Raw genomic sequence first — 26292 nt, 5'->3', positions numbered from 1 at the left:
CAGTGATGGCCGTCCCCTACTCCTGTTGTCTGCTGTCTGGGGGCAATTTCACTTACTCTGTTTGGTCTTGTAGTTGTTTATGGTGGAGTTAGTCCTTGGGACACCAAAGCCTCAAGGGTAAAGTGGCTATCTCTGCAAACTTGTGAATCCTCAGTCTCACTGCATCTTACTGAAGATTTACAGCTGTGAATGGCTCTGCACTGAGTCCTCTCCCCCTCACTGTGGCCCCCCTCTTGCCTCCCGTGTGAAGCGAGGGGTGCTGCTGCTTTGCCGCTTGGTGCTGTCATCCTGAGGTCTCCTGGATCGGCCCCTCTGGGGTTTTCTCAGTCTCCGGGCATGGCTGAGATCAGCTGCTTGTCCTCAGCTGTGGTGCCAGCATTGCCAGTGGTGGGCGCTTTGGCCTTTGGTGATGGAGCATACAGCCCTTGTTCTTCCATGTGAGTAGTTGGTGGTCTCGCAGCCAAGCTTCTCTTTTTTGGTTTTTCAGGGCAACCAATGAAGTGCACCCTTCATCTGAATGGCAACGTTATCACCTCAGACCAGCCCATCCTGCTGTAAGTTCCCGAGGCGGGCGTGGGGGCAGGGTGGAGCTTTTCTGCTCACGTCCTCTGCACGAGCATCTCTCTCTACTCTGCGTCACCGTTTCCTCCTGCCCACCACCCTCCATTCCATTCCCTGGGTTCCAATGCAGTCAGTCAGTCACAGGGCTCAGATTTGAGGAAAGTGGTTCATCTCGTCATTTCCCTGGGGGATTTTCCCCACAGGGCCTGTCATTAAGACCTCATTCTCAGCCACATCTGAGAAGAAAGTGGAGAGCAGGCTGGTCCTGTCCTCCTTCGCACAATTGCAGGCATCGTCCAGGTGAACAGAAACCCGCAGCTGCATAGACCTGCATGGGAACGAGTGCCAGGTGTTCCCTCCCCCTGTCACACACACTTGGGCATCCATGAGACACTGAGGCCTTTGGAGCCCAGGTTGCATAAACTGTGGCAGGACATCATTTTATAGACGAGACAGAGACCCAGGGAGGATACTGGACCTGCCATGATCACGGGGCCAGTGCCTAGCAGAACCTGGAGTGTCACCAGGTGTCCTGACTCCTGGCCAGTGTGTCTCTCAAATCCGTACAGATGAGCTCATCTTTGTTGCTTGGAAACTGAAAGGCACTCTCAGAAAGAGCTTTAAACTTGATTAAAGTTTTAAACCGTTGACTTCACCCCAGGAACAAATAGAAGTTGATTGTTTCTTTTTCTTTTTTTTTAAATGCATTTGATTAAAATATAATTTATGTACAGTGAAATACACAAAACTAAAGTGACATGGGTCAACTCATTTTTTTTTTTTTTTTGGAGTGTTCCCTCCCCTCCTCTCCCACCCCTGACAACCAACAAAGAAAGTTTTCCCCCATATATAAACCTTTCCTTGACCCTCCACAACAATGAACTAATACTATATTTGTTCTTCTGTGATTGACTTACTTCACTCAGTGTAATGTCCTCCAACTTCATCCATCTTATGTGGTGTTTTGCAGACTCTACATTATACAAATAGAAATTGTTTCTTAAGATACAAAAGCAGTATTCAGAGTTACAGGCATTTATTCAACTAAGTTCCTTGTAAGCCACATGTGCTCAGCAGAGAGCTAGGTGCTGGGTGTGTCAGGGGAGCAAAGATGGTCCCTGCCCTTACTGAGTTATTTGACTGGGTAGCTACTACATAAGGCTACAGATTGGGTAAGCCTGGAAGGAAATGAATGGGCAGCTTTGCTGGAGAGTAAAGGTGATTGGCTACTTTAATTGGGGAAAGACATGGGGAGTACAGGGCAGGCTTGAAATTTAGAAGGACCAGGAATAGAAACCTGAGACATGAACTGTGTGATTTGGGTATGTTTCTTAAACTTTGTTCCAGGAATAAGTTGTATTCTGAAAAAAAAATTTTTTTTTTTTTTTGCCTTATAAGTGTGGGAAACATTGTGCACAAAAGAGTTAAACTGATACAAAGGTTGAAGCCGTCTCAGAATGGGCTGTATGCTAGTGTGTTATGTGGCCACCCCAAGGGACCTGTGGTACTTCCTACACTTGGGGCCCCAGAACGAGCAGGATGCACCTCCGTTTTCTCATCGGTAAATAGGAAAATGATAGGTTTGCTAGGAGATGAGATGAGATGAAGGCATGTGGAAATCATGACAGTCAGTAAATGGGCGGGTCCCCTCCCGGTCTTCGAGACAACTGACCAGGATTTTGATTCTTCTCTGCTCTCTACAGGAGGCTGAGTGACAGCCCCTCAGTGAAAAAGGAGAGCGAGCTGCCTCGTAGGGTGAATTCTGCCTCCTCACCCAACCCTCCTGCAGAAGTGGACCCCGACACCATCCTGAAGGCACTCTTCAAGTCCTCGGGAGCCTCTCTGACCACACAGCCCACAGAATTCAAAATCAAACTTTGAGTGGGGAAGCGAGGCAGCCAGAGCATTCTGGGGACAGAGGAGGGTGGCTCTGTTGCCCAAGCCAAGCTTGTGACCAATGGGCCGTTGGACTGGAGGCCCCTGAGAGTGGGAAGGGTGCCAGGTCGACTTGTCCTCACTGGACACGTCCTGCCTCTCCGTGTTGTGTCCTACTCTCTGCTTTTCTCTTCAGTGACATTTCCTGTAGTTTGTATTTTCTGCTCTCCACCTTGTCATCAAGGTGGACTCGTGTTTCTCAGAGTGTCCCTCCCCTAATCTCAGTCCCAAAGTGAATCCTTACTCAGAAACACAGCACTAAATTGTCCAGCTGTTCTCCTGTGGTCCTGTGGGATGCAGGACTGGGGCTGTTTGAAGAAGACTGCTTTTTCCAGGAGGTGGGGGTGCACCCTCTGCTGTCATAGCGGGAGCCAGGTCTGCTCAAGAGGGAGCCGGGGCTCAGGTCACAGACCCCTGTTCTCTCACCACAGTTGGCTCTAGGCCGAGTTGGAGAGAGCCTGTGGCAAGGGCAGGTAGGCTGCTGCTTTGCTGTGAAGAATACTTGGAGGGTCCTTGCCAACTCTGGCAACCCCAAGTGAGTTTTCAGAGTTCACCTTCCTTTTTCTCTTGAGTTTTACTGAAGGCCTTGCCTCAGTTATCTTAGCCTTCTGGGTGTCACTGCTGGGAGCGGCTTGCGTTATTACCTGTCCCAGTCCTCATCTGGCATGGTGCTTGTCACACCCTGAATGTGGTGCAGGTGCCAGCTGGGTCAGCTCTCCACTTGGACGTTACAGACGCCTCCCATTCTGTGACTGTGTGGGTTTAGGGGATTATTTGAATGGAAGCTGTTGGCTGCAGCTTGCCCCTGTTCTTGCTTTCTGGCCTCAGATGTCTATAGAACAGTAAGTAGTCAGGGATGCCAAAAGGGCCATACCAGCTGCCACCAAGGGATATCTTCCCTACCACTGTGATGACCAGCAGTGACCAGAGGCATGTTTGTCTACCTTGGCAGTTGCTGGTCAAGAGAGCAGAGAGGCCATTCTGGGCGAGCCAGTAGGTGGCTCTCCAGCCTGGTTTAAGGCAACTGGGGACCCCTGAGTACCCATCTCCCACTGATTTGTTACGACTCAAGGGAGCCCCAGTGAGTAGTAAGTGACAGAAAAGACAGGGCCAGCAACTCCAGGACCTGAACTTCTAAGAGCCTCTCAGGACCTGTGTGGGTTAGCCCAGTAAATAAAACCTTAGAAATTCATGTTTCCACCATTAAATCTATTGTCAGCAGAAGTTACCCAGGGTTTGAACCCACCCTCAGTCCTCCAGCTCTGAGGTTGGCCAGGCCTGGGATGTCCCAGGAAGGTGCCTCCTTTCAGGTTCTTGTAAGGAATCACCATTTCCTCCCTGTCCCCCCATGAATGGGGACAAGCTTAGTTCCCTTCGGCATCTGGAAGACATTCTCCCCACACTTTACCTAGAGAGCACCAGAAGGCAGTAGGGTCTGGTTTCTCAGGTGCTAGAAACAGATCTTTGCTTGTACTCTCCTTGGAGCAGGGATGGTAAATATGCTGCCTGCGTGGCTTTATCCCCCACCACACATACCCCTCCTCCCATCCCACACCAACCGAAGTTCCCTGGAGCCCAGTGCAGCCGCCTGGCTGTCTGGACACCGGGCTCTGAGTAGCGGGATGGGAGGTGGGGTTGAGGGGGCTGGTTTGCTTTCCCTGCCCTACAGGACTGCCTCCCAGGGGACAGGGAAGGAAAGGTGGTGGGTCTCTTTGGTTCCCTCTCCACTCCCCACTCCTACTACATTATCCATCTGTCTCTCTATTCAGAAGGAGAAGAGGCCTTAGTGATGGAGAAGATAATTATTGTGTATTCCTTAATGATTTCTGAATAAAATGTTTGTTATTCCTAGCTTTGAACTGGCATTTTTTTTTTTTTCAATTTGTAGAATTTATTATGAAGTTAGTGTTCCACTTATACACTGTTTCTGAGTTCCAAAAAAGCCACAACTATAGCCTATAATGCATATGACTTTTGAAAATAAAATATTTTAATGTAACCTGTTTTCTACAGTAAAACAAAAATCTCACCATTAAAAGCAGTTTTATTTTTCTTGAGAAGTTTCCTATACTTAAGTGAAAACACTGTCATTTAACATGTCACTGTTTCTAATGTTAAGATAATTATTACCCAGTGTTCAATTTCTGCAGCTCCTTATCACACAAGATTCAAAGTTGTGATTCAGACTTATGTTCTAAAAACTGCCATTTTGAAAAAGCATTTTTTTTTATGATCTTGGCAACCTAATAGGAAATGTATAATAAATCAGAATTGGTATAAAAATGCACATGGCTAGTGGAAACAGCCCACTCATTTTGATTTCATTTGTAGCATTCTCACTGCCTTAAATTTTATCAAAATCTAAGAGAGCAACTGGGTAACTAGAACATAAAAAAACTCGACAGTAAACAGACTTGAAACTAGGGCTTATCATCCATGATATTTGAAACGGCCATTTACTGGGAGTGAAGTCACAGAAGAAAAGCAGTTTTTGCCCCCCCCCCTCCTTTTTTTGTGACAGCAGATACTGTTGTCTTTTATTCTTAACTGTTGCATCAAAAGAACAAAGTGTTAACATTGCACTTAAGCACTCAGTTTTAAGAGAAACACAGTAAATCCTTTAGAACACTGGAAATAAATCACTAACAAAGCACCTGTTAAATGAAATTTTTGTCTTCTAAGTAAGTAGATGATGGTCAAAGTCAAAACTAGAATCCTCAGAAGAGCTGGAATGCGGGAGGTGGAATTCAGCTGAGATAGCCACGGTGTCTGCAGCCGTATCTCCAGTGTCGTTACACGACTTCGTTTCCAGGCCCAGGGGGATGGCTCACTGAGAGCACGCTCTGAAAGCCTGCCGTGTGCTGTCAGACGCGCAGCTTCATCCGCATTGTTCTAAAGCACAGCAGCCTTGTTACCCCGATAGTCTTGTAGACTGACCAACATGATGTCTGAAGTACTTTTCCAAACCCTTTTTCTTCATTTCCCTTGAATATGACATCACCTCTTTACACCATCAAAACTGTTTCTGATGGTCCATTTCCCGACATTTTGATTACTGGCACATATTCTAGTCCCTCCTCTTTAAATACCAACTCTTTCCTATTCATTCTCAATTCTTACTAACCCTGTGCCTGTTTTTACCTCCCTTCACCTTTATTCTTAGGCATGGCAGTGACAACGGCCTGGTGGCATCTCCAACCTCTTTCCAGGTGGTGGCGACAGTGGTGATTTCTCCCAGGGACCCACGGCACCAAGCAGTCGCTGTAGCACACGTGGCTTAAAAGAGCAGTCCCGCAAACATGCTCTCCCGTTACCCGCTTGCACCTACACCGGAGCTGTCATTTCTTAAAATTCTGCTAAATGGCCTAGTGGGATTTGGTACCAGAAGGCAGGCATTTGCTGCTTTGTCTTACTACCCACCAGCTGTGACGTTGGGCCAGTCCCTGACAGGACTTGCTAAAACTTCAGTCTCTGCAATTGAGAGACTGTGAGGGTTAATGTCTGTGGAAGCACCTGCTACAACTTTTGGGCCTAAAGTGCCTCCTGGGTGTTAAACACAGTCATCTGCAACATAGTGTAGTCTGCTCACGGAACCAGAGAGGCCGACTACTGGCCTTCTGCAATGGTTTGAAGAATTTACACTCATGGGTGAAATTTCTCTCTGAATTAGAAGATGTTAGTTGTTGATGGTTCGTTTATGATGATACTGTGAACACTTCCAGAAAGATGGCATAGAAGTACTTACCCTGTCCTTCCCACTACGTACAGCTAAAGACCCTGGACTCGTATAGAACACACATAAAACTGAGAGGTGGAGAGATTAGGAGGCAGACTGGCAAGGGACTTCAGAATCCGAGGAATCCATGGCGCTGACTCCCTGGGCTTTCTTTTTGCCTCACATCCCAAATGGTGCTGGAGGAAGGACAGCCCAGAACTGCCAACAGGTGCAGACAAAAGCCAGGCCAAGCCCACACCTGCCCGAGCCGCGGGACCAGGCAAGGCAGACTGAACCTCGTCGTACCACAGAAAAGAAATAGGACCCCAGCCTCTCCAGTAAAGGCTGAGTCAGGAGCCTAGACTTCCACCCTTGTCAGGCTGTACTGGGGTCCCCCAAAGCCACCAACAGAGAAGGCCGAGTAGGAAGCTGGAACTTTCAGCTGGTGTCTGTGGAAAACATATGGGGAGAAGAAATGAGGCAAAGCCAGGGTGTTACCAGCAGAGGCAGTGAAGAGAGAACTCCCCCCACTGGGTAGTAAAGAGAAGTCACACCCTGATTGTCACAGAGGTCAAGTGGGGAACCTGGACTTCCACCTGGAAGTACAAAGTGGTACCTCCCCATCCCCACCAGAGGGGTGTCAGAGGAGACCTACTGTAACAAAATCTAGGTAAGATCTAAACTAAACCAAACGAAACTCCCTGTCATCGAGTCGATTCTGACTCACAGCGATTCCTCCTTGGGTTTCCAAGGCAGTATCTCTATAGAAGGAGCCCTGGTAGCATAGTGCCTAAGGTACTTGACTGCTCACCAGAAGGCTAGCAGTTCAAACCCACCAGCCACTCCTCGGAAGGAAGGTTGGGCGATCAACTTCCGTAGTGATACTGCCTCGCAAACTCAAGGAGGGGTAACTATGAGTCAGGTCTGACTTGATGGCACATAACAACAACAACCTCTCTATAAAAGTCTTCCGAGGAGTGGCTGTTGGGTTTGAGCTGCCAGCCTTCTGGTTAGTAGTCATATGCCTTAGGCACTACATCAGTAGTGCTTTATTATTATTATTATTGTTGTGATTTGGGTGAAAATTTACAGAGCAAATTCACTTTCCATACAGCAGTTCACATACACTTTGTCTCATAACATTGACCATAATTTACCACAATGAAATAGCTCACCTCCCTCCCAGTTCCTCCCGACAGTTAACCTCTTCCCTGTGTCCATCCCTCCATGCACTCCTGCCCACTGAGCTGTCTCTCTTTGCATAAACAGCCCTTTTTTCTTCCATGATTGTTCTCTCCAAGGAGTGTATCTACCTCAGGTAAATGTTCAACTTGAATGCCTGTCTTTTGTTTGGCTGGATGCCACAGGTGTGGGTTTAATTCTAGACCTGAAGGGCAGCTAGGGGCCATAGTCTCAGTGATTTCACCAGGCTCTATCAGACCAGCAAACCTGGTCCCCCCCCCCCCGTTTTATTCTCCAAATGATTCTGAGTTTTGTTCCACATTGTTCTCCCTCTCTATCCAGGATCTCCTACATAGATCCCCCTCTGAGTGGTTGACAGTAGTAGCTGGGCACCATCTAGTTCTTCTGGTCTCATGGTCATATAAGCTGCAGATCGCATGGTGTACCAGTTGCTATGACTAACTGTTTCCATGAATTTTTGTTCTTCTTTGCTCTGGACGAGGAGAGACCCATCGTTGCATCTAGATGGCTGCTTGCAGGCTTTTAAGATCCCAGTTGCTACTTGCCAAAGTAGGAGATGGAACAATGTTTTGTGCAATACGTTATGCCAATTGAGTTTGATGTCCCCCGGCAAAGCTCTTTAAATAAGATCTAGAATCTCGTAATATCCAAAGAGTCCAGGTTTCAATTGAAAGTCAGTCATACCAAGAAGCAGGAAATCTCAAATGAGTAAAGGCAAATGGACATCAAAATTAAGACAACAGTGATGTTAGAATTATGTAACAAGATTTGAAAAAAGCCATCATAAAAATATATTTAATAAACAACTATGAACATGTTAATATATATATATAGAAAATCTGAGCAAAGAACCCGAAGATACAAAGAAGGACCAAACATTTTAGAATTTAATAACCAAAGTAAAAAACATGGGAAGAGAGAGGAAGAATCAGTGAACTTGCCATGCAAATATTTACATAGTGGTTTTCCCCAACGAATATCTAGTTCAAGGGCTGTTGTATACTGGGTCTGAGTGGACGCTGATGTCTGCAAACATAAAATGCCCCTGTGGGCCTTTGGAGGCCAGAGAAGTGGAGGCCTGGGCCCATTGTCTGCACTGCCACCTCCAGATGTATTTCCCAAGTATGTGGCCTCTAAACGTCAGGCTCACTGCTGCTCACCCAGCAGCTTCCCTTGGATGTCTAATGGGCATCTCAACATGGCCTCACTGAGCTCTTGATCTGCCTGCCTTTCCCTGCCCGAAGGTCTCTTCTCCCCTACAGTCTTCCCATCTTGGTAAACGGCGACACCATCCTAGTTGCTCAGACCAAAAGCCTAGCAGTAGTCCTGGATTTCTCCCCCGCCCCCAACACACAACACATCCAGTCAAATCCTATTGGAATTCTTCAAAACTTAACCAGAATTCAACCACCTCTCCCCACCACCACAACCACTTCCCCTCCTTCTTTGGGATTATAACAATGCTGTCCTAAATGACCTCCCTGCTGCTGCCCTTGCCCCCCCTCGCCGACCCCCTACGGTCCAATCACACAGCCATAGTGGCACTGTTTACACATAACTGCTGCTGCTGGAAATCCCACAGTGGTCCCCATCACACTGGAGCTACAACTAAGGTCCTTCCCATGGTCTACTAGATCCTACGGGATGTCAAGCTCCTCCCACCCCTAGACTCCCTGGAATACTTATCCCTGACACCTTAATGCTTTGCTCTCTCACCTCCAAGAATCTTCAAATATCACCCCAACGAAACCTTCACCCTATTTAAAATGTGACACCACTCCTTCACCATCCCCCTCATTTTTCTCTTCAGCACTTACCAGTCACGCAAATGCTTTATATATATCTTCTTTATGTGTTTATTGCTTCTGCCCCCTCATTAGAATATAAACTCCAGGAAGGCTAGATGGCCCATCGCCGGATCCCTGAGCGCTCAGTATCTGGAGCGCACTCTGATTGAATGAACGATGGATGAATGGGTGAGTGCAAGGAAAGCTGAGTTGCACCGTGAACGCCCCCCGCCAATGCCGACATCTACGTGACTTTCACTCGCCGATTTTATTTTGAGCAAATGAAGGGTGGGCCGTGAGGTGGCAGAGGCCTAAGAGACTGACTAATCTGGAACCGAGGGGGCGGGGCCCCCACACGGCGCAGTCGTCATGGGAACGTGGCCACGCCCAGCACTGAACTACAGTTCCCAGCGGTCCCTGCGCCTTCCGGTAGACAAAATGGTGGCGCGCCGGAGAAAGCGTGAGGCGAAAGAGGCGGAGGAGAGGCTCCCGAGCCCTCCAGGCTACTCAGGTAGGGGCTTGGGACGCGGGTCGGGGTTGGCGGCTTCGCCGGGACGTGGCCTGGGGGTCGGCAGGTGAGGGAAACCGGAGTCCCCAGAGGCAGCTATGCGGTTGGGCGAGAGCCGGGCAGCCCCCGGCCTCGGCAGGTCGTGCGGCCCGAGTTGCCCATGTCCCGGGAGGCTCCTTTCTCTCGCGTGTCTGCACTCCCTCCGGGCCCGACCCATTTCTGTCTCTGCTCTCCTGGGACGAGCCTGTCGCCGTTCCACGCTTCCCCTGGGCGAGCCCACCCATCTTCCCACCCCCAGCGCGGGCTCGACTCCGTCTACAGCCTTCCGGGGTGAACCCATCTCTGTCCACACACCGCCTCTCCCCGCAGCCTCTCGGCTTCCCCTGAGCCCTGCAGCCTCTAGTCCAGCCGCTCTCAGCTCTCACCTGGGCCGTTGAAGCATCCTCTTAACTGGTTTCCCCGTTTCTAGCTCCTGCCTTCTGTGCTCTAGGTCCCAGAATGCTCTTCGCAAGGTCAGGGTTAGGTCGTGGCCCACACGCCCACCTTTAGCCCCCACGCCCCTCAACTCGTGGCATTAAAGCGCAGTCCAGACTTCTCACCGCTGAGCTCTGTGGTCCCACAGGTTCTGGCTCAAGTCCCTGCCTGGTTGTCCACTGCCTCCCATCCTTCCAAAGCGCCAGCCTCGCCTCCCTTCTGTTCTCTGACCACCACGGTTCTAGCCTCTGGGATCCGGCAGGAGTGGTGCTTTCTTCCTCAGACCTCTGTGTCCCCTCGTGTCTTCTGGTCTTGGCTTTCATGTGTTCTAGCTAAAGAACGCGGCTGCCACCCCTCACCCTGGGTTGCCTCACCCTGTGTGTTTCTTTGAGAACGTACACAGTCTTGTCACGTGCCTCCGTGTCGCTGTAAGCTTCCTGAGTGCAGGACTGCAGCTGTGTCCCCTCTGTGCTCCGACCACCCTGGTGAGGAACACAGTCTCCAACTTGATGAGGATTCAGATTTTGTGGGGATGCCAGCAATTAGCCACTTAATCACACAAACACAGACTCAGCAGACCGTGGGGGAAGCTATGGAGGCACACAGCAGGTGGATCTCACCTGGTGAGGGGGTGCGGGTGGCAGGTGAGGCCTTCTGAGGAAGTGACATTTGAGCTAAAACTGGAAGAGTGGGTGGAGGGAGGGGGGTGGTGTTCCAGGTAGAGGGAACAGCATATGTGAGGCCCTGACCTGTTGGAGGAGCAGAAAGAAGTCAGAGTGTGAGTGTGAGGGAGGGGTGGGGCTGGGGGAGGTACAGAGGCAGGCAGAGACCCCATCGGGCCAGGCTTCCGGTCATTGTAAGGAGTTGGGTGTTCACCCCAAGAGCAGCGGGGAGCCTCTGGCAGGAAGGTTTGAGCTTCCCTCTCTCATGGCGCTCCCCACCTGTAATGAGTTCCTGTTTGTATTCCTTCACTCACTCTCATCCTGTCACATAGCCAGGAAGGAGGGTTCAGTGAAGAATGGATGTGGGAAGAGTTGGATGGGACTAAAAGGGGCACGGAGACCAGAAATTGTATGACCACACAGCTGGCCTCAGCTTCGGATGTTGTGTGGGCCATGGGGTGCCCTGAACCTGACTCACAGCCTCCACTCTGGCCCTGTTTCCCTTCCAGCCATTCCAATCAAGTTCTCTGAAAAGCAGCAGGCTTCTCATTACCTGTACGTGAGAGAGCACAGAGTTCGAGAAGGCACCAAGTCTCCGTGGCCTCACAAGCGGACCCTTTTTGTTCTCAATGTCCCCCCATACTGCACAGAGGTGAGCCAGCATCTGGGAAGGGACCTGTGGGCTCATGGGCTCCAGGCAGAGTTGGCCACTAACAGGAGCCTTAGGGGAGGGAATCCAGGGAGCTGCCTCTCTCTGTGGTGACAGGACATTGGCTTTTTAAAGATAATTTTAAAAAGAATCTAAATTATCTGCAAAACACCATAAAACGTGGATGAACGTGGAGGACCTTATGGCGAATGAAATAAGTTAATCACAGAAAGACAAATACTGTATTAGTCCACTGTTGTAAAAAGTCAAGGAAAGGTTTATAAACTTGCTTTTGTTGGTTACCAGGGATGGGAGAGGAGGAGAGGGAAAATTCCTAGACAGATGGGGGGGGGGTTGGAAAAAAAAAAAAAATATATATATATATATATATATATTTATTTATTTATTTAGAAACCACAGATTATTAGTGGTTACCAGGGGTAGGAGGGATGGGGGAAAGGGGAAGCTTTTGTTTACAGGGCATCGAGTTAAAACTAATGGTTTTTGTTTACAGGGCATTGAGTTAAAACTAATGGTGGTGGAATATTTTGGAAAGGGATAGCAGTAATGGTGGCACAACATGAAAAATGTCATCAGTGTCTCTGAGCTCTAAGTGTGGACGTTAACACTGATGAATGTGAAGTTGGACCAAACGTGGGTCCCTGCCCAGTGCTCAGTCAAGCCAAAATAGTTTACGCACCGAGTGATTAAGAGGAGAGAAAATTATTGCAAAGCGGCAATGCAAGGAGACAGGGGCCATTACCCAAATCTGACTCCCTGAATGTAGGTCGGGGTACAGTTTTGTAAGCTTCAGGAGAGGGGGCTTATGCATATTAATAAAAACCTCAGGAATTTGGGCATGAATTAACTCAGGATTGGCTGAGGCTTCCTCTGCCTCGGTGTAAAGGGACATTTTTAATGCTGTGTGCCTGCGTACTGGAGGAGTCACACTGCTTTCTGTCATCAGCTGGTTGGGGCTTGGGCAGAGGGGAGAATGTCAGTTCCCAGCAACTTTGTTCCCATTTGTCTCACTGCGCATGTCTGCGGGCCAAATTAATTTTCAAGTTGTCTCCTGAGACACATTAACATATTTATCACTGGTTTCTAGGGGGATAACATGGAGATGATTTGTAAATTGACCTTTCATTCCATTCAGTTCTTAAGGAACTGAGTTATGTTTACTTATCTGCCTCCAACGTAATAGACAGGATGCGGTAACAGGACACAGATAGAGCTTTGGTTCATGAGGTATCTGTCTGCCTGTCTCTCTTAACCAGAGTGGGGTGGTAGTTGACCTTTCATTCTATTCAGTTCTTAAGGAACTGAGTTATCATATTTAGTTATGTGCCTCCAACTGAGGATGCAGGCTGGACTTTGATTCCACTCGGCTTCAGATGTCTTGTGTGTGTTTCCACTGCAATAAAAAGAAAAAGAAAAAAAAAAACCTGAATCTTCAAAACAGAAATTCTGAGGAGCTAGAGCTCTTTATGTGTTCCCAGAAAGTTTTGAAAACTCATATTTGAATCACATGCTTTTTTTTTTCTGATTATAAAAGTGATACCTTCCATGGTTAAAAAAAAGAGTAGAGGAGGACAACAGTGACCTCATTCTGCTGTCCAGACACGGCTATTCGCTGTCTTCCACAAAACTATTCAGTTCAGATTAATAAATTTACAAAAGGAAAAGAAACTGAGAGAATTACTGGGTTTTAGATCCCTCCTCCCCCAAAGAAACAGTAACTTAGAGAGACGTGGGGAGAGGAGGGGACTGTTGTTCACCTTTACTGGTGGGTCGTGCCTGTGAGAAATGCGTGGAAGCGGGATATAGCCCTCTGCTTCTCACACATTGACCAGACCCAGGCAGTCAGCACCCAGGTCAAGAACCAGAACATCACTGGCACCCTAGAAATCCCTTGTGCCTCCCTGACCAAGGATGGCAGCCTCCTGGTTCTAACAGCATCAGTGAAACTTTTTTTTTTTAAGTATGTATCTTTGTTGTTGAGAGTCTACACCACAGACCAGGTCAGCAGTCTCTGCATGGACCAGTCAGCACCACTGATGACGTTCTCTGGGTTGTTTTCACCTTTCCTGAGCTGTTCCCCTCCATTAACAGAAACTCACTGCCCCCAGGCTCCTGACTCACCTTTGGAGTTGCTGTGGACAGTTTGATCACAGAGAGATAGACCTTAAAATTCTGACAGTGCTCCAGGCGGGCATTCTTTACTAGCAAAGCTCAACTATGTGTTCTTTAGAAGACTCCTGGGAATATTTTTTCTTTAAGGATGATCTCCGGGCAGTAGTTCCAGGGATTCATCCAGCTTGCATGGCTCCAGGAAGCTGGATTCCAGTGGAATTTGGAATTTGCTTTCCTCTCTTTTGATCAGTGTTCTGAGAATCTTTGATCAGCAAGGGAACTCTGCAGGCATGGTGCCTAAGGCATCTGACTGCTAACCAGAAGGGTAGAGATTCAAACCCACCAGCCACTCCTCAGAAGGAAGATGGGGCAATCTGCTTCCGTAGAGATACCGCCTTGGAAATCCAAAGAGGGGTTGCTATGAGTTGGATCAGACTGGACAGCAGTGAGTTTGGTCGTCCCCCCCCCCCCCCAGCTTGTTGATCAGCAGGTTTCCTACTGGCAGCGATTACTAAATGGCTGATTCAGGTTGTAAACCCTAGTTGGTTGTCTCTTCGAATTGTACTACTCAGATAACACCATAAATGTCTCCACCTAGTTTTGTAAGAATTTTTTTAAACGTTTAAAACAATCCTACTCAAGGGATCATTCTCCCAGATAAAGAATGTAATCCTTCAGGAAAAGGGCCTTTCCAGACGAGACCAGCTTGACTCGTGATGGCCAGACGGCCCGAGCAGGGCCCTGTCTTCAGGCCAAAGCAGCTCAGATCAGAGCGCTTCAGAGGCAGCCCCACACTCCATCTGCTCCTCCCCGAGGCCTCTGGCCGTGAGAGGTGTGGCTCTTCACCCAGTTTTTAACATGAAAATTGAGAAGGTTTTTGTGGGGAGCTTTGAGAGGGCCTCCTTGTCGGCCATGAGGGTACAGGTGAGAGGAAGGAGTGGCTGTCCCAGCATGTCCCTGGTTGGGCAGGTGTAGGGTCTGAGTCCTCTGGGCAGAGGGGCACCCAGAGGGCCCTGCAGATGCTCACACTGCTTCTTGGGGCCAGGAGTGCCTGTCCCGCCTCTTCTCTCCCTGCGGCTCCGTTCAGTCTGTGGAGTTACAGGAGAGGCCAGACCTCACGGAGAGCCCGAAGGAGCCAACGTCAAAGTTCTTTCACCCCAAGCCTGTGCCGGTAAGCCTCCAGGTGCCTGAGCTCTGCTGAAAGGGGCGTGGGCGGGGTGGGGGGTGGGCGGGGCGAGGGCTGCCTGCCTAGATGAGGGGCAGGCCTGGGCGGGGCGTGGCATTCAGAGTGCACCCTGCATCTTAGTCCTCATGGTGTGTGAGCTAGGAGGGCAGTCAGGGTAAACGGCCTCTTCCCGATTTGCCACATCCGTTAACTTCCTGTGTGACTTTTTCTGTTGTCCCGTGTGAAATCTCAGAGGCCATCCCTGCTTGCTGCTCTGAAGGGCTCCCCGAGGTCTTCTGCCCCCCTACTTCCGAGGCAGTAGATTCTGCCTTGGGTCCAGCGGCTCTGTCTCCAGGAGCCTTGTCCCTTCCACAAGTCCACCTTCTCGTAGCATCAGCAGCCTGCACTAGCCCCCGCTGTCCACGCTGGGCCCCTGGCTCCAGGAAGCTTAAGGATAAGCTGGCCTGGGGTGAGCACCCCTTTCACCCAGGCCCTCCTGGAACTGAGATACGGGCCCCTGTGTATCTAACCTACTCTCTGGGGAGGACGTGGGAACAGGTGTCACTTCCGGCAGAGGTTGAGGGCCAGGAGTGGGGCTGCCCCTCACCTTCTGGTTATCCTCCCTGTTCAGCAGCAGCCCAGCGTCACCCCCACTCCATGACTTAGTGTGAAGGCAGGTGTGGGGCCCATACCAGCAGGAAGGGTGGAAAGGAACAGGGGTTCCCTATACTGTTTGTGGCTCTCTTCCCTCAGGGGTTCCAGGTAGCCTATGTGGTGTTCCGGAAGCCAAGTGGAGTGTCAGCTGCCTTAGCCCTGAAAGATCCTTTGCTGGTCTCAACAGAGAGTCACCCTGTGAAAACTGGTGTTCACAGTCAGTGCGACTCGCGGGTCTAGTGCCTCCTTCCTGGGCCTGGGTTGGTGGGGTGCCCCTAACGAGAGGTAATCTCTAAGAATTACCTGGAGAGCAGCACGTCGGAGGCCTGCCGGGGATGTCCTGTGACACACCAGGAAAACATGACCCTGAGCCTTTGGCATTGAGTGTCTCAGACACTGGGGATGGATGGGAGGGCCCAGCTTCCCAACACTAGAACCTTCCTTTCCACCAGAGCCCCAGCTCAGTCACTGTGGTTCAGTGTCAGGCGATCCCAACTCCCTGAAGGCCATGGGGTGAGGCCTGCAGCCTTGGGCCTGAGCAAGCCCATGTCCCCTTGTCCTCAGAGTGGATCAGTGAATATGCAGATTCTGTGCTCGACCCCGAAGCCCTGAGGGCTGAAGTGGACACGTTCATGGAGGCGTATGACAAGAAGACAGCTGAGGTCGGGACAGCCGCCTACGTGGCAGTGGGGAGGTGGTACCACCAGATGTTGCTGCGTGGCCCTCAAGGGTGTGGCAGCAGCCAGCCTCGGTCAGCCTGCAGAGCCCAAACTCCCCTTTTCCTTAGGGAATCCTGGGCCACCTGGCTGGGTGACATCTGTTCTCTGAGTTGTCTCTAGGGGACAGCCATAGAGGTGGTGGTGGTGGGTCTGTGCTGCCTCAGGTCCTGTCCTGTCCCTTGTCCATCCGTGTGTCGTGTCCCCCCGACACACCCCATACAGGGATGCATCACATAATGTCCACGATACATTCTGTGAAATAAGATGCTATGTGATTTGGACAGTGTGTGAATACCTGTTAAACCCTTATGGGAGCCAGCTTCCAGTCCTCATCACCACAGCTGCTGGATGCGGGTGGCAGGGGCTAGCTGAGGACAGGAGCGTGCGATGTGAGAGGAAGCGAGTGGGGAGAGTGGAGGGTGCCTGGCCCCACTCAACTCTACCCGCCTCAGCAGCGGGCACAGCCCAGACCCCACAGCCCCTGCCACCCCAGCCCCCTGCCTGCCTAAGCCCGAGAATTGCCCAGAGCCATGTTCTCTGCCTCCCCTGCTTGTGTCCCCTCTGTGGTCCAGTGCTGCTGGGTCTGGCTGTGGGTCTTTAAAACCGTTCAGGGGATAAAATAAATAAAAGGAAAGCTGCTTTCCCTTTTTTAAGAAGACCAAGAACCTTATAGGACCATGGACATGGACGTATCTGTGGTTAGACTTTGCCTTCACACGTATTAAGTGATGCGTACGTGAACGTGGCCAACAACACAGGAGGGACAGTCAGTGCTGGGTGGCACTGGGGTCATTCTCACATGGGAAGAGAAGGGTGCCTTCAGGGGTTGTGATATGGGGGGCCCCAGGCCTGGGGGCTGGTTCCAGGGGCACCCTGTTCTGCCGAGGAGCCTGCCTGCCAACAGGGCTCATGTTCCCTGCAGGAGGAAGCTAAGGCCAAGGAGGAAGAAGGAGTCCCTGACGAGGAGGGCTGGGTGAAAGTGACCCGCCGTGGCCGGCGGTCTGCACTGCCCTGGACGGAGGCCGCCAGCCTGCGAGTGCTGGAGCGGGAGAAGCAGAAACGCGCTCGCAAGGAGTTGCTCAACTTCTACGCCTGGCAGCACCGCGAGACCAAGATGGAGCGTAAGGACCGCCCCGAGCCTGCCCTCACGCCCCGAGCCCCTGGCTACAGCCCCAGCCCGGAGGTGCGCTGGCACAGCGTGTCCTGTGCAATGGACAGGCCCAGCCAGAGCCCTGCACACACTTCCTGGCAGGCTCTGGGTCACAGTCCCGCCTGACACCTCAAGTGTCCCTGGCTGGTGGCTCCCCTGCAGCTGCGTCTGCCTGGTGGCAGTGGGCCCTGGCTTACCTGACAGGTCTGTCGGGGCCCGCGGAGGTGGTGCCAGGACCTGTACCTCCAGTGACAGCCTAGCCGCTCACTGTGGGCTTGCCCAACTGTGCACGCACACATGTGTGTGTGTGTGGTGGGGTGGCCCGTGTGTCACCATGTGTGGGGTAGTGGGGCAGCCTGCATGTGTGTTGCTGCTGCACGTATGGGGCAGTGGGTGGTGCCCTGCAGTGTCCCCGTGGATAGACCCCAGTCCCCCATGGCCCTGCTCTCGGTGGTGATAACTCCTGACATCACTGTCCCGGCCAGCTGGTCCTGCTTCTTGTGCCTTCTGGGCCCAGGGGAGGGTCCTGGCCTTGACCTCTTTGCTTTCTCTCACTGGGGAATTCTCCGTCACATTCTTCTGCAGTCTCGTCTTCTTGCAGTCCTCAGACCATTTCCCCAAAGGGGAGCAGAGGGAAGGAGAGAGTCCCTGGGTAGGAAGGGCATCCTGGGGCCTAAGGAGCACAGGGGAGCCCCACAGGCTGGAGCCCCGCTGGTGGGGGCAGCGGAGAGAACGCCGCCCTCACGGGCACCATCCTCACTCTGGCACCTCTCCCCTCCCCCCAGACCTGGCTCAGCTGCGCAAGAAGTTCGAGGAGGACAAGCAGCGGATCGAACTGATGCGGGCCCAGCGCAAATTCCGGCCGTACTGAGCCTGCTGGGCCTGGGGAGGAGGACGGGGGGCCGGGACAGGTGTCCAGGAGCGGCTGCCCTGGTGAGTGGTGTCTCCACACAGATGTCACTCCTGTTCCTCGGGTGACCAGGCCTGCCGGGGAAGCACCCCATCCCCAGTGTTTCCACTAGAAGCTTAGGTCTGAGGGACACAGTTCCATCCATGCTGCGCCCCCGCCCCCAGGTGGAAAGTCCCCCAGCAGTGAGGCAGGCACAGGAACAGTGCAGACACCAGCTGGTTCATTTCGCATCGTGAGCAACAGACAAAGGCTTCGAAGCCACAGGACTTGTCCTTACCCCTTTCAGATTAACCACACCGAAATCTGGACACCCTCTCTCTGACATCACAACTAATAAAAAGCAGACTCTCAGACCCACTGGCCCGGCCTGCTTCACAATCCAGGCTGCGTGTTCGAGACCAGTGAGGCCCAGGTGCCTGCACAGGCCTTGCAAAGGCTGAGAGTGGAGAGGCTGGCAGGAGATGGTCTCTGTGGCCCCCGACCCAGGCCTACAGCTTGGACAGCGGCCGCACCTCACTCTTTAGAAAGGCACTGACAATCTTCGCCAGCTTGTAGGGCTCGTTCATGTGGATGTAGTGGTTGCCAGGGATTTCTACAAACTGGTACCGCTGGGGAAGGGAAGCAGAGGCCAGGTGGGCGGGGCCCCTGCCAGAGGAGCCGTCACAGACGGTTACAGCTCGCCCTGGTGGGTGCTGGGGGCCCGCTGTTTCCCCAGCGGGTCCCAAGTGTCAGGGGGCGGGCTCCAGGGTATTGTCCAGATGGCACGCCACACCCAGGGTCTGGGCCACTAGGCTGGGAGGCTTTAAAGTTTGCCAGGTGGGGGTTAGGGAACCTGGAGCCTGCCTGGCTGCGTCAGGAGGGCCCCCTGAGGCAGGCTTTCACAGGTACTCTGTCTTGGAGATGGGCTGTGCCTGTCGCAACTCCAACCTGTGGGCCGGCCAAAGATCAGTTTCCCTCTCCCAGGGAGATGCTGGGCCATCCATCGAGGCCCCAGGTAAGGGTCCACGCCACACAGACCCCAACTGTGAGAGCCACCCCCACCTGCAGACAAGGTACCTGCAGGGGATGTAAGTGAGGCAGTGCACTGGGACCTTCCCCTGGCCAAGCTGGGCTGGGTCCAGGGGATAGGCGAGGCCGGGGAGACCAGAAGATTGTGCCAGTGAGGCCCCTGTGTCCTGCGCTCTGACCTACATGTGACTCTAGGTCTCCGGAGGGAGGACTGAACACTCCTGAGGGGTAACACGGTCCCGTGCCGGGCCTGGGTTAGACCTGGGTCCCCCACAGGGTCCCGATAGCTCACCTTCTTCAGGATTGCCTGGAGCATGCCAGTTATGAGGTTCATGGGTGTCCTATCTGTGTCCTCTCTCCTCAGACTGTAAAGCCCCTGCTGTGCCCTTGAGAGAGAGAGGTTAGTGTTCGACAGAGGGCTTGAGGCCCCAGCCCCAGGTGCCTGGGCTCCTGAGAAAAGACCACATCTGAGCACAGCCGGTCACTTGATACTGGCTGCTGTCATGGCGCTCACCGTGGGCCACATGCTTGTGGGGAGTCCCTGGGGCTTGGCCATGGTGACGCCCGCTGAGGGCAGAGCTGGGATCTGAGTGGGTCTACCCTCTGTGAGTCCCTTTACCGTAAACACATGCCATATCCACAGCAAGTGCAGGCAGTGGACGGGGACTAGGCCACAAGAGGGCTCAGCTGTAATGGGGGCCCAGGCAGGGGTGAGAGATGACAGCAGTTGCATGGGCCCTGCCTGGCAGTGACCAGAGGGATTGCCAAGGGGCTGGAGGCTCAGAGGGCAGGGCTAGGCTGCAACATCTGCCGGCCCTGCCATCTGTGCTGCTCCCATCAGACCCTCACCAACTGTCCCCACAAACACCTGCTGAAGGGTGTAGTCATTCTTGCCCGTCCCCTGCTACCAAGCCCTCCTGTTGCTTCATCTCCCCTCCTACAGACTACAGGGTCAGGGGGCTTTCCAGGAAAGGTCACAGGGGCAGCGGTGGGCTCTCACCACCAGGAGAACTGGAGCCCTGGGCAGGGATCCCTCCTGGGACTGAGCGGCCCACTGCCCAGACTCACTTGACGATCAGAACGTGGGCCTGCAGGTTCTGGATGCAGCGTAAGAGCTGGTCCTTGCTGATGAAGTCAAAGCAGAGCTCTGGCTGTAGGGAGCAAGCCACTGAGTTACCACCAGATGACACCAGGCACCCCTGTGGGGCAGCTGGGGCCTGGCAGAGCACCTCTGCCATCGCCATGTCAGGGCTTGGCCCAGTATCCAACCTGATCGCCATCAGTGGCCTCTAGTATCCACAGGCAGGAGACTGCTCTCTGTATTCCAGGGCTCATGGCCGCCAGCCAGACTGTATTTCCCAGACTCCCTTGCAGCCAGTCATGGTCATGTGGCTAAATGCCTACATGATTTAGGCTATAACTCTGCCATCAAGTTGGATCTGACTCCTAGTGACCCCTCCTTAGGTTTCTGAGGCGGTATCTCTACGGAAGTAGATTGCCCAGGCTTCCTTCCAAGGAGTGGCTGGTGGGTTTGAACTGCCAGCCTTCTGGTTGGCAGTCACATGCCTTAGGCAGTATGCCATTTTATAGCTGGGTCTGAATTTTAGGGCTGCGGTATGGTCTCTTCACACCCAATTCCCGTCTACAGGCTGCCCGCCGCAGTGTCCCACATCCCAAAGCCCTGAACTCGGCCAAGCTGAGCGACCTACTTGTGCCGGGCAGTTTCCATGAAAAGCTACTTCCCCTTTATTAGGAGAGCCACAGTGTAGGGAGCTACACCCTGCTTCTGTAAAGACTGCATCCTTGGAAACCCTCTGGGGCAGTTCCACTCTGTCCTCTAGGGGTGCTGTGAGAATGAACTCCACAGCAGTGGGTTTGGTTTGGGTTTTGCTTCTACAAAGATTATTGTTATGTGCCATCGAGTCGGCACCAACTCATAGCGACCCCTCCTTGGGTTGCCCAGGCAGTATCATTACAGAAGTAGATTGCCCAATCTTCCTTCCGAGTGGCTGGTGGGTTTGAACCGCCAGCCTTCTGGTTAGCAGTCAAGTGCCTTAGGCACTAGACCCTATGGGGCAGTTCTACTCTGTCCTCTAGGGGCACTGTGAGTCACAACTCAAAACGACGGTTTGGTTTGGGGGTGTTGTCCGACGCTAACAGCAGCCACACGATTGGGCACCTGAAATAGCTAGTTCAAACTGCGATGTGCCTAGGTGTAAATGCACACTGGATTGCAAAACAGTATGAAAAAGAATGTGAAATAACTCAACCATTTTTAAATTGACCCCATGTTGCAATTACATTTTGGATATACTGGCTTCAAATGTATTATTGAACATGAACTTCTCCCATTTCCTTTTTGCCACTTTAATGTGACGTCGTTGTTAGCCGCCATCGAGTGGACGCTGACTCATCGTGGTCTCAGGCAGAGCAGGACCGGTGGCTGCCAGTTGTGCCTCACAGCCCCACGTGTCTGAGCCCGCTGTTGCAGCGTGCAGTGTCTCCCACGCTGCAAGGCTCATCTTCCAGCACCGTATCGGCGCTCTGCTGGAAGCCGTAAAGGTTTCCCTGGTCATTTTGGGGAGTCTCCAGGCCCTTCTTCCTAGTGTGTCTGAGTCTGGAAGCTCTGTCACTGTGGGTGACCCTGCCGGGACTGGAGGGACCAACAGCATGGCCTCCAGCCTCACAGCAACATGTAAGCCACCACACTGCGGCACGCTGACAGATGGGCGGTCAGATATGACTACTGGAAAACATGGTCACTTCACCGTGTGCTGCTGTAGACTCAGGAGCTCTCAGAATGTCGCTAGATCCACAGCACTCCCACATGGTCACAGGAAGGAGGAGCTCACGAAATGTATTCCAAGTGGATTAATCTGAGAAAGCTCCCATAAGGACTGACTTGCTAGGTCACGTGTGGCATGCCTACACCATGGTGACAGATACACACACACACACACACACACAAACAGTGGTCTGGCCCACAGCCACAAAAACGTGGTACACTCTTTCTGCCCCGGACCTCAACCAATCACTTCCTGCTCCTCAGGCTAAAATGACCTTGATAGCTTTTCCAGAGGTTTGCCATGTCCTGCTCCACGCTCAGTGGACATGGGAAAGGGAACCAAGACTTAACTGAGAACACGGACAGGCCACAGACTATCTCCCGTAATACAGCGTCCAGAGAGCACCTGGGTGGGTCCCAGTACTAATGCACAGAGGAGAGGGCGAGGGGACGCAGGTCCAAAAGGGCTAAGTAACTGTGTCACAGTCGAGAGCTAAGAGGAGATGGTGCCAGGACTCACCCAGGCCGGGACTCCCACTCCCTCTACAGCCTCCTGAAGAAAAGAAAACAAGCCATCGGTTCTGGCTCACAGCACTCGTAGAGGACAGAGTAGAATTGTCCCACAGGGTTTCCAAGGCTGTGATGTTTACAGAAGCAAAGCCCAAACCACCCCCACTACAGTGCCGATTCCAAAGTGGAACTGCCCCACAGGGTTTCCCAGGCTATGGCCTTTACGGAAGCAGACTGCTTCACCTTTCTCTCATGGAGGACCTGGTGAGTTTGGACCACTGACTTTTCAGCTAGTAGCTGCGTGCTTAACCACTGCACCATCGGAGCCTCTTAGCCTTTCTTTAATAATCTTTTTTTGGCTAGGACTGAGGTCTCTGGCTTGGGGCCTCAGTCAGACTCTCAGTTAAATCTTGGTCTCCAAGACTAGGACTGATGGACACTGTTATCCATGCATGTCTGCAGATGAGAAAATACAGCATGAGTCCGTGTTTCAGCAGCCATCTCCTGAAAGGTGACAATCTGAGGATGCTTCTCCAGGATGGTCTTCATGAGGGGTGGCTGCTGAGGGGCTGAGGGGACATAAGCCTTCTCCCCCTCTCTCCTCCTGTACAGCTTTTTACCTTTTCCACGTCCACCTTCACTCCCTGATCCATTCTGTTTTGTAATTATGATGTGACATACAGCAAAGTCCCCAATCTCAGTGTTGGCTCATGACAGACTTTTACACATGGATCAACCATTTAACCACAGTGAAACCTGTGACAGCCGGTACTTGACTGGGCGGCCTTATTTTTCTGGGTCTCACAGGTTTTCCACCTTTGACAGAGTGCAGTCTTACCACTCTACTACCCACCAGCCACTCCTCGGAAGGAAGGTTGGGCAATCCTACTTCCGTAGCGATACTGCCTCGGAAACCCAAGGAGGGGTCGCTATGAGTCAGGGCTGACTCGACGGCACATAACAACAACAACAACATCACTTGTTTTGGTCAAAAATATATGTGTTTTTCACACTGACAAAATTGAGGAAAACAGAAAAAACCCTGGAACATTTTTTAAGAACAATACAAGAAAAAAAAATGACAGAAAAAAAAAAAAAAGGAAAATCAGAAATGATACAAAATCTACACACGGAAATCCAGAAGATTAATACTAAATTTTCAGAACTAGATAAGGCATTGAATGGGCAAAGGAGTAGAGCTGAATCAATGGAAGACAGAATTAGTGAGACTGAAGGAAAATACCTCAATACTTCTTTGGGAAAAAGAACAATCAGAAAAAAAAGATCAAAACAAAATGAAGAAAGCCTAAGGTTCATGTGGGATACCATCAAAAGGAATAACCTACATGTAATCATAATTCCAGAACTGGAAGAGACAGACAAAACCACACAAAAAAATTGTCAAACATTTGTTGGAAGAGAATTTTCCTGGTATGATGAAAGATGAGAATGTATGCATTCCAGAAGTCCAACAAACCCCAAACAGGATAGACCCCAAAAGAAAAACACCAAGACTTATCATCATCAAACTCACCCAAACCAAAGACAAAGAATCCTGAAAGCAGCATGGGAAAAACTAAAACTTACCTACAGGGAGCAACCAATAAGACTAAGCTCAGATTTCTCGGTAGAAACCATGCAGGCGAGAAGACAATGGATGGTATACGTAAAACCCTGAAAAAGAAAACTTTCCAGCCAAGAATTACATACCCAGCAAAACTGTCCCTCAAATATGATGGTGAAATTAGGACATTTCCAGATAAGCAGAAATTAAGGGAATTTGTTAAAACCAGACCAACCTTACAAGAATGCTAAAGGGAGTCCTCTGGACAGAGAAGCAACAACCGCAAACAATAACTGACCATTAGCACACATGGTGACATAGCCCAGAAACCAACCCAGCTATGGAAATATCCAAAGTAAATAAGCCTACAAGATTGTAAACAGGGAACCAGAGACATCAATTGACAAATGAGGACAACTACAAACCAAAAAGGGGAAAACTGTTTAATTACAGAACTTCTAAATGGTAAGGAAGTCAAGACAACTACAAGATAGACCGGACTGTTCTAAACTTGAGAAGAAAACTATAAATCATAGGGTAACCTCAAAGAAAAATGATAAACCTTCACATCAAAATAAAAAAGAGGACCGGCACAAGTATTTAGCAAATACTAAAACAACAGTAATGAAGGAAGTGGTAACATGATTCATAAACAAAACGAGCTCAGCACAGAAAATTATATGGAACAAAGAAATCAACATCATGAAAAAAACTTACAACAAAAATGACAGCAACAAATTCATACCTGTTGATAATTACATATCTGACAATGGACTTATCTCTAAGATTTATAGAAACTCCAACACCTCAACAGCAGAGGAATTAATCCAATTGAAAAATGGGCAGAAGACATGAATAGACACTTCATCAAGGAGGATATTCAGGTGGCCAGCTAATACATGAGAGATGTTCATGATCACTGGCCATCAGAGAGATGCAAATCAGAACAACAATGAGATACCGTCTCACCTGAGCACTGATAGCAAGGTTCAACAAGACAGAAAATAACAAATGCTGGTGGGGATGTGGAGAGATTGGGACTCATACACTGCTGGTGGGATTGTGAAGTGATAAAACCACTTGGGAAAGCAGTGCCTTAGAAAACTGGAATTGGAGATACCATTTGACCCAGCAATCCCATCACCAGGTATGTATATATCCTAGAGAGGTGAGAGCCAGGACAGGAACAGATATATGCACACCCATGTTATCACAGCAGTATTTACAATTGCAAAAAGATGGAGAACAACCTACGTACCCATCAATGGAGGAGTGGATGACCAAACTATGATACATACACACAATGGAATGCTGTGTAGCACTAAAGAATAATGTAGATAGGTGTCCATCAACTGAGGAATGGATAACCAAACTGTGGTACATACACACAATGGAATACTATGCAACCCTAAAGAATAACCTAGAATCTGCAATACCGCATAACGTGGATGAACTTGGAGGACATTATGCTGAGTGACATAAGTCAATCACAGAAGTACAAATATTGTATTAGTCCATTATTGTAAAAGTCAATGAAAGGTTATTCTATCAAAGGCAATTTCTTTGTTGGTTACCAGGGGTGGGAGAGGAGGGGAGGGAACACTCTTAGACAGGTAGAGACAAGTATTGATTTGGGTGACGAGAAGGGCAATGTACCAAATGTGAGTGATCAACATGGTGGCACTGAGGAAGAGGAAGACAGAGGTACAGACAACAAAGGTGAATCCTTTTGCACATAAAGTATTGCATTGTCAGTGAAGGCAAACATGGGTATATGGGTGGATAGATGGGTGGACAGGCTGAACTTAGGTATGTCTGTGAAGTGGGGAGTGTACCCAAGACCATGTATAGGGTTGGCAGACAATAGTCCTGTAAATGTATTTGTATGATCTGAATCCCCAGGTGTATAGTAGAGCTGACAAAGGACAAGGTTGTAGTCACTTCTTGGTCACAGCCAGCTACCCAGAGGGACCGAGTAGTTGAGCCGGTAGGCTCAGGACCATAGTTGCAGGGGACATCAAGCTCAATTGGCATAACATACTACACAAAACATTGTTCCATCTACTACGTTGGTGAGTAGTGACTGGGATCTTAAAAGCTTGCAAGCTGCCATCTAGATGCAACGATGGGTCTCTCCTCATCCAGAGCAAAGAAGAATGAAGAAAACCAAAAATTCATGGAAAGAATTAGTCCTAGCGAC

At 50.7% G+C, this 26292-nt stretch overlaps 3 protein-coding genes across 3 annotated transcripts in view; 2 read left to right on the top strand and 1 right to left on the bottom strand.

Annotated features, from left to right (window-relative positions):
- Positions 1-2442, top strand: part of POLDIP3 (DNA polymerase delta interacting protein 3) — an 81010-nt gene extending 78568 nt beyond the window's left edge. Inside the window, exons 8-9 of the mRNA XM_007941726.2 lie at positions 488-554; positions 2265-2442. Coding sequence (XP_007939917.1) covers positions 488-554; positions 2265-2442 — 245 coding nt within the window. The remainder of the gene's footprint in view (positions 1-487; positions 555-2264) is intronic.
- Positions 2443-9639: 7197 nt separating this feature from the next.
- RRP7A (ribosomal RNA processing 7 homolog A) lies at positions 9640-18186 on the top strand. Its single transcript, XM_007941725.1, has 7 exons — positions 9640-9712; positions 11355-11497; positions 14673-14798; positions 15546-15663; positions 16011-16108; positions 17088-17286; positions 18101-18186. Exons 1-7 carry the CDS (start codon positions 9640-9642, stop codon positions 18184-18186), a joined length of 843 nt encoding a protein of 280 aa, XP_007939916.1.
- A 527-nt stretch (positions 18187-18713) lies between these two features.
- The window catches only part of SERHL2 (serine hydrolase like 2), a 28643-nt gene continuing 21064 nt past the window's right edge, over positions 18714-26292 (bottom strand). The window contains exons 11-13 of the mRNA XM_007941790.1: positions 20302-20384; positions 19526-19619; positions 18714-18833 (exon numbers count right to left, since the gene is read on the bottom strand). Coding sequence (XP_007939981.1) covers positions 18714-18833; positions 19526-19619; positions 20302-20384 — 297 coding nt within the window. The remainder of the gene's footprint in view (positions 18834-19525; positions 19620-20301; positions 20385-26292) is intronic.

This window comes from Orycteropus afer, unplaced genomic scaffold, assembly GCF_000298275.1.
Source record: "Orycteropus afer afer isolate SDZICR_OR568_19922 unplaced genomic scaffold, OryAfe1.0 scaffold00083, whole genome shotgun sequence".
NCBI lineage: Eukaryota > Metazoa > Chordata > Mammalia > Tubulidentata > Orycteropodidae > Orycteropus > Orycteropus afer.
Note: the sequence above shows the minus strand (reverse complement) of the source record. Positions and strands in the feature narration are given on the sequence as shown.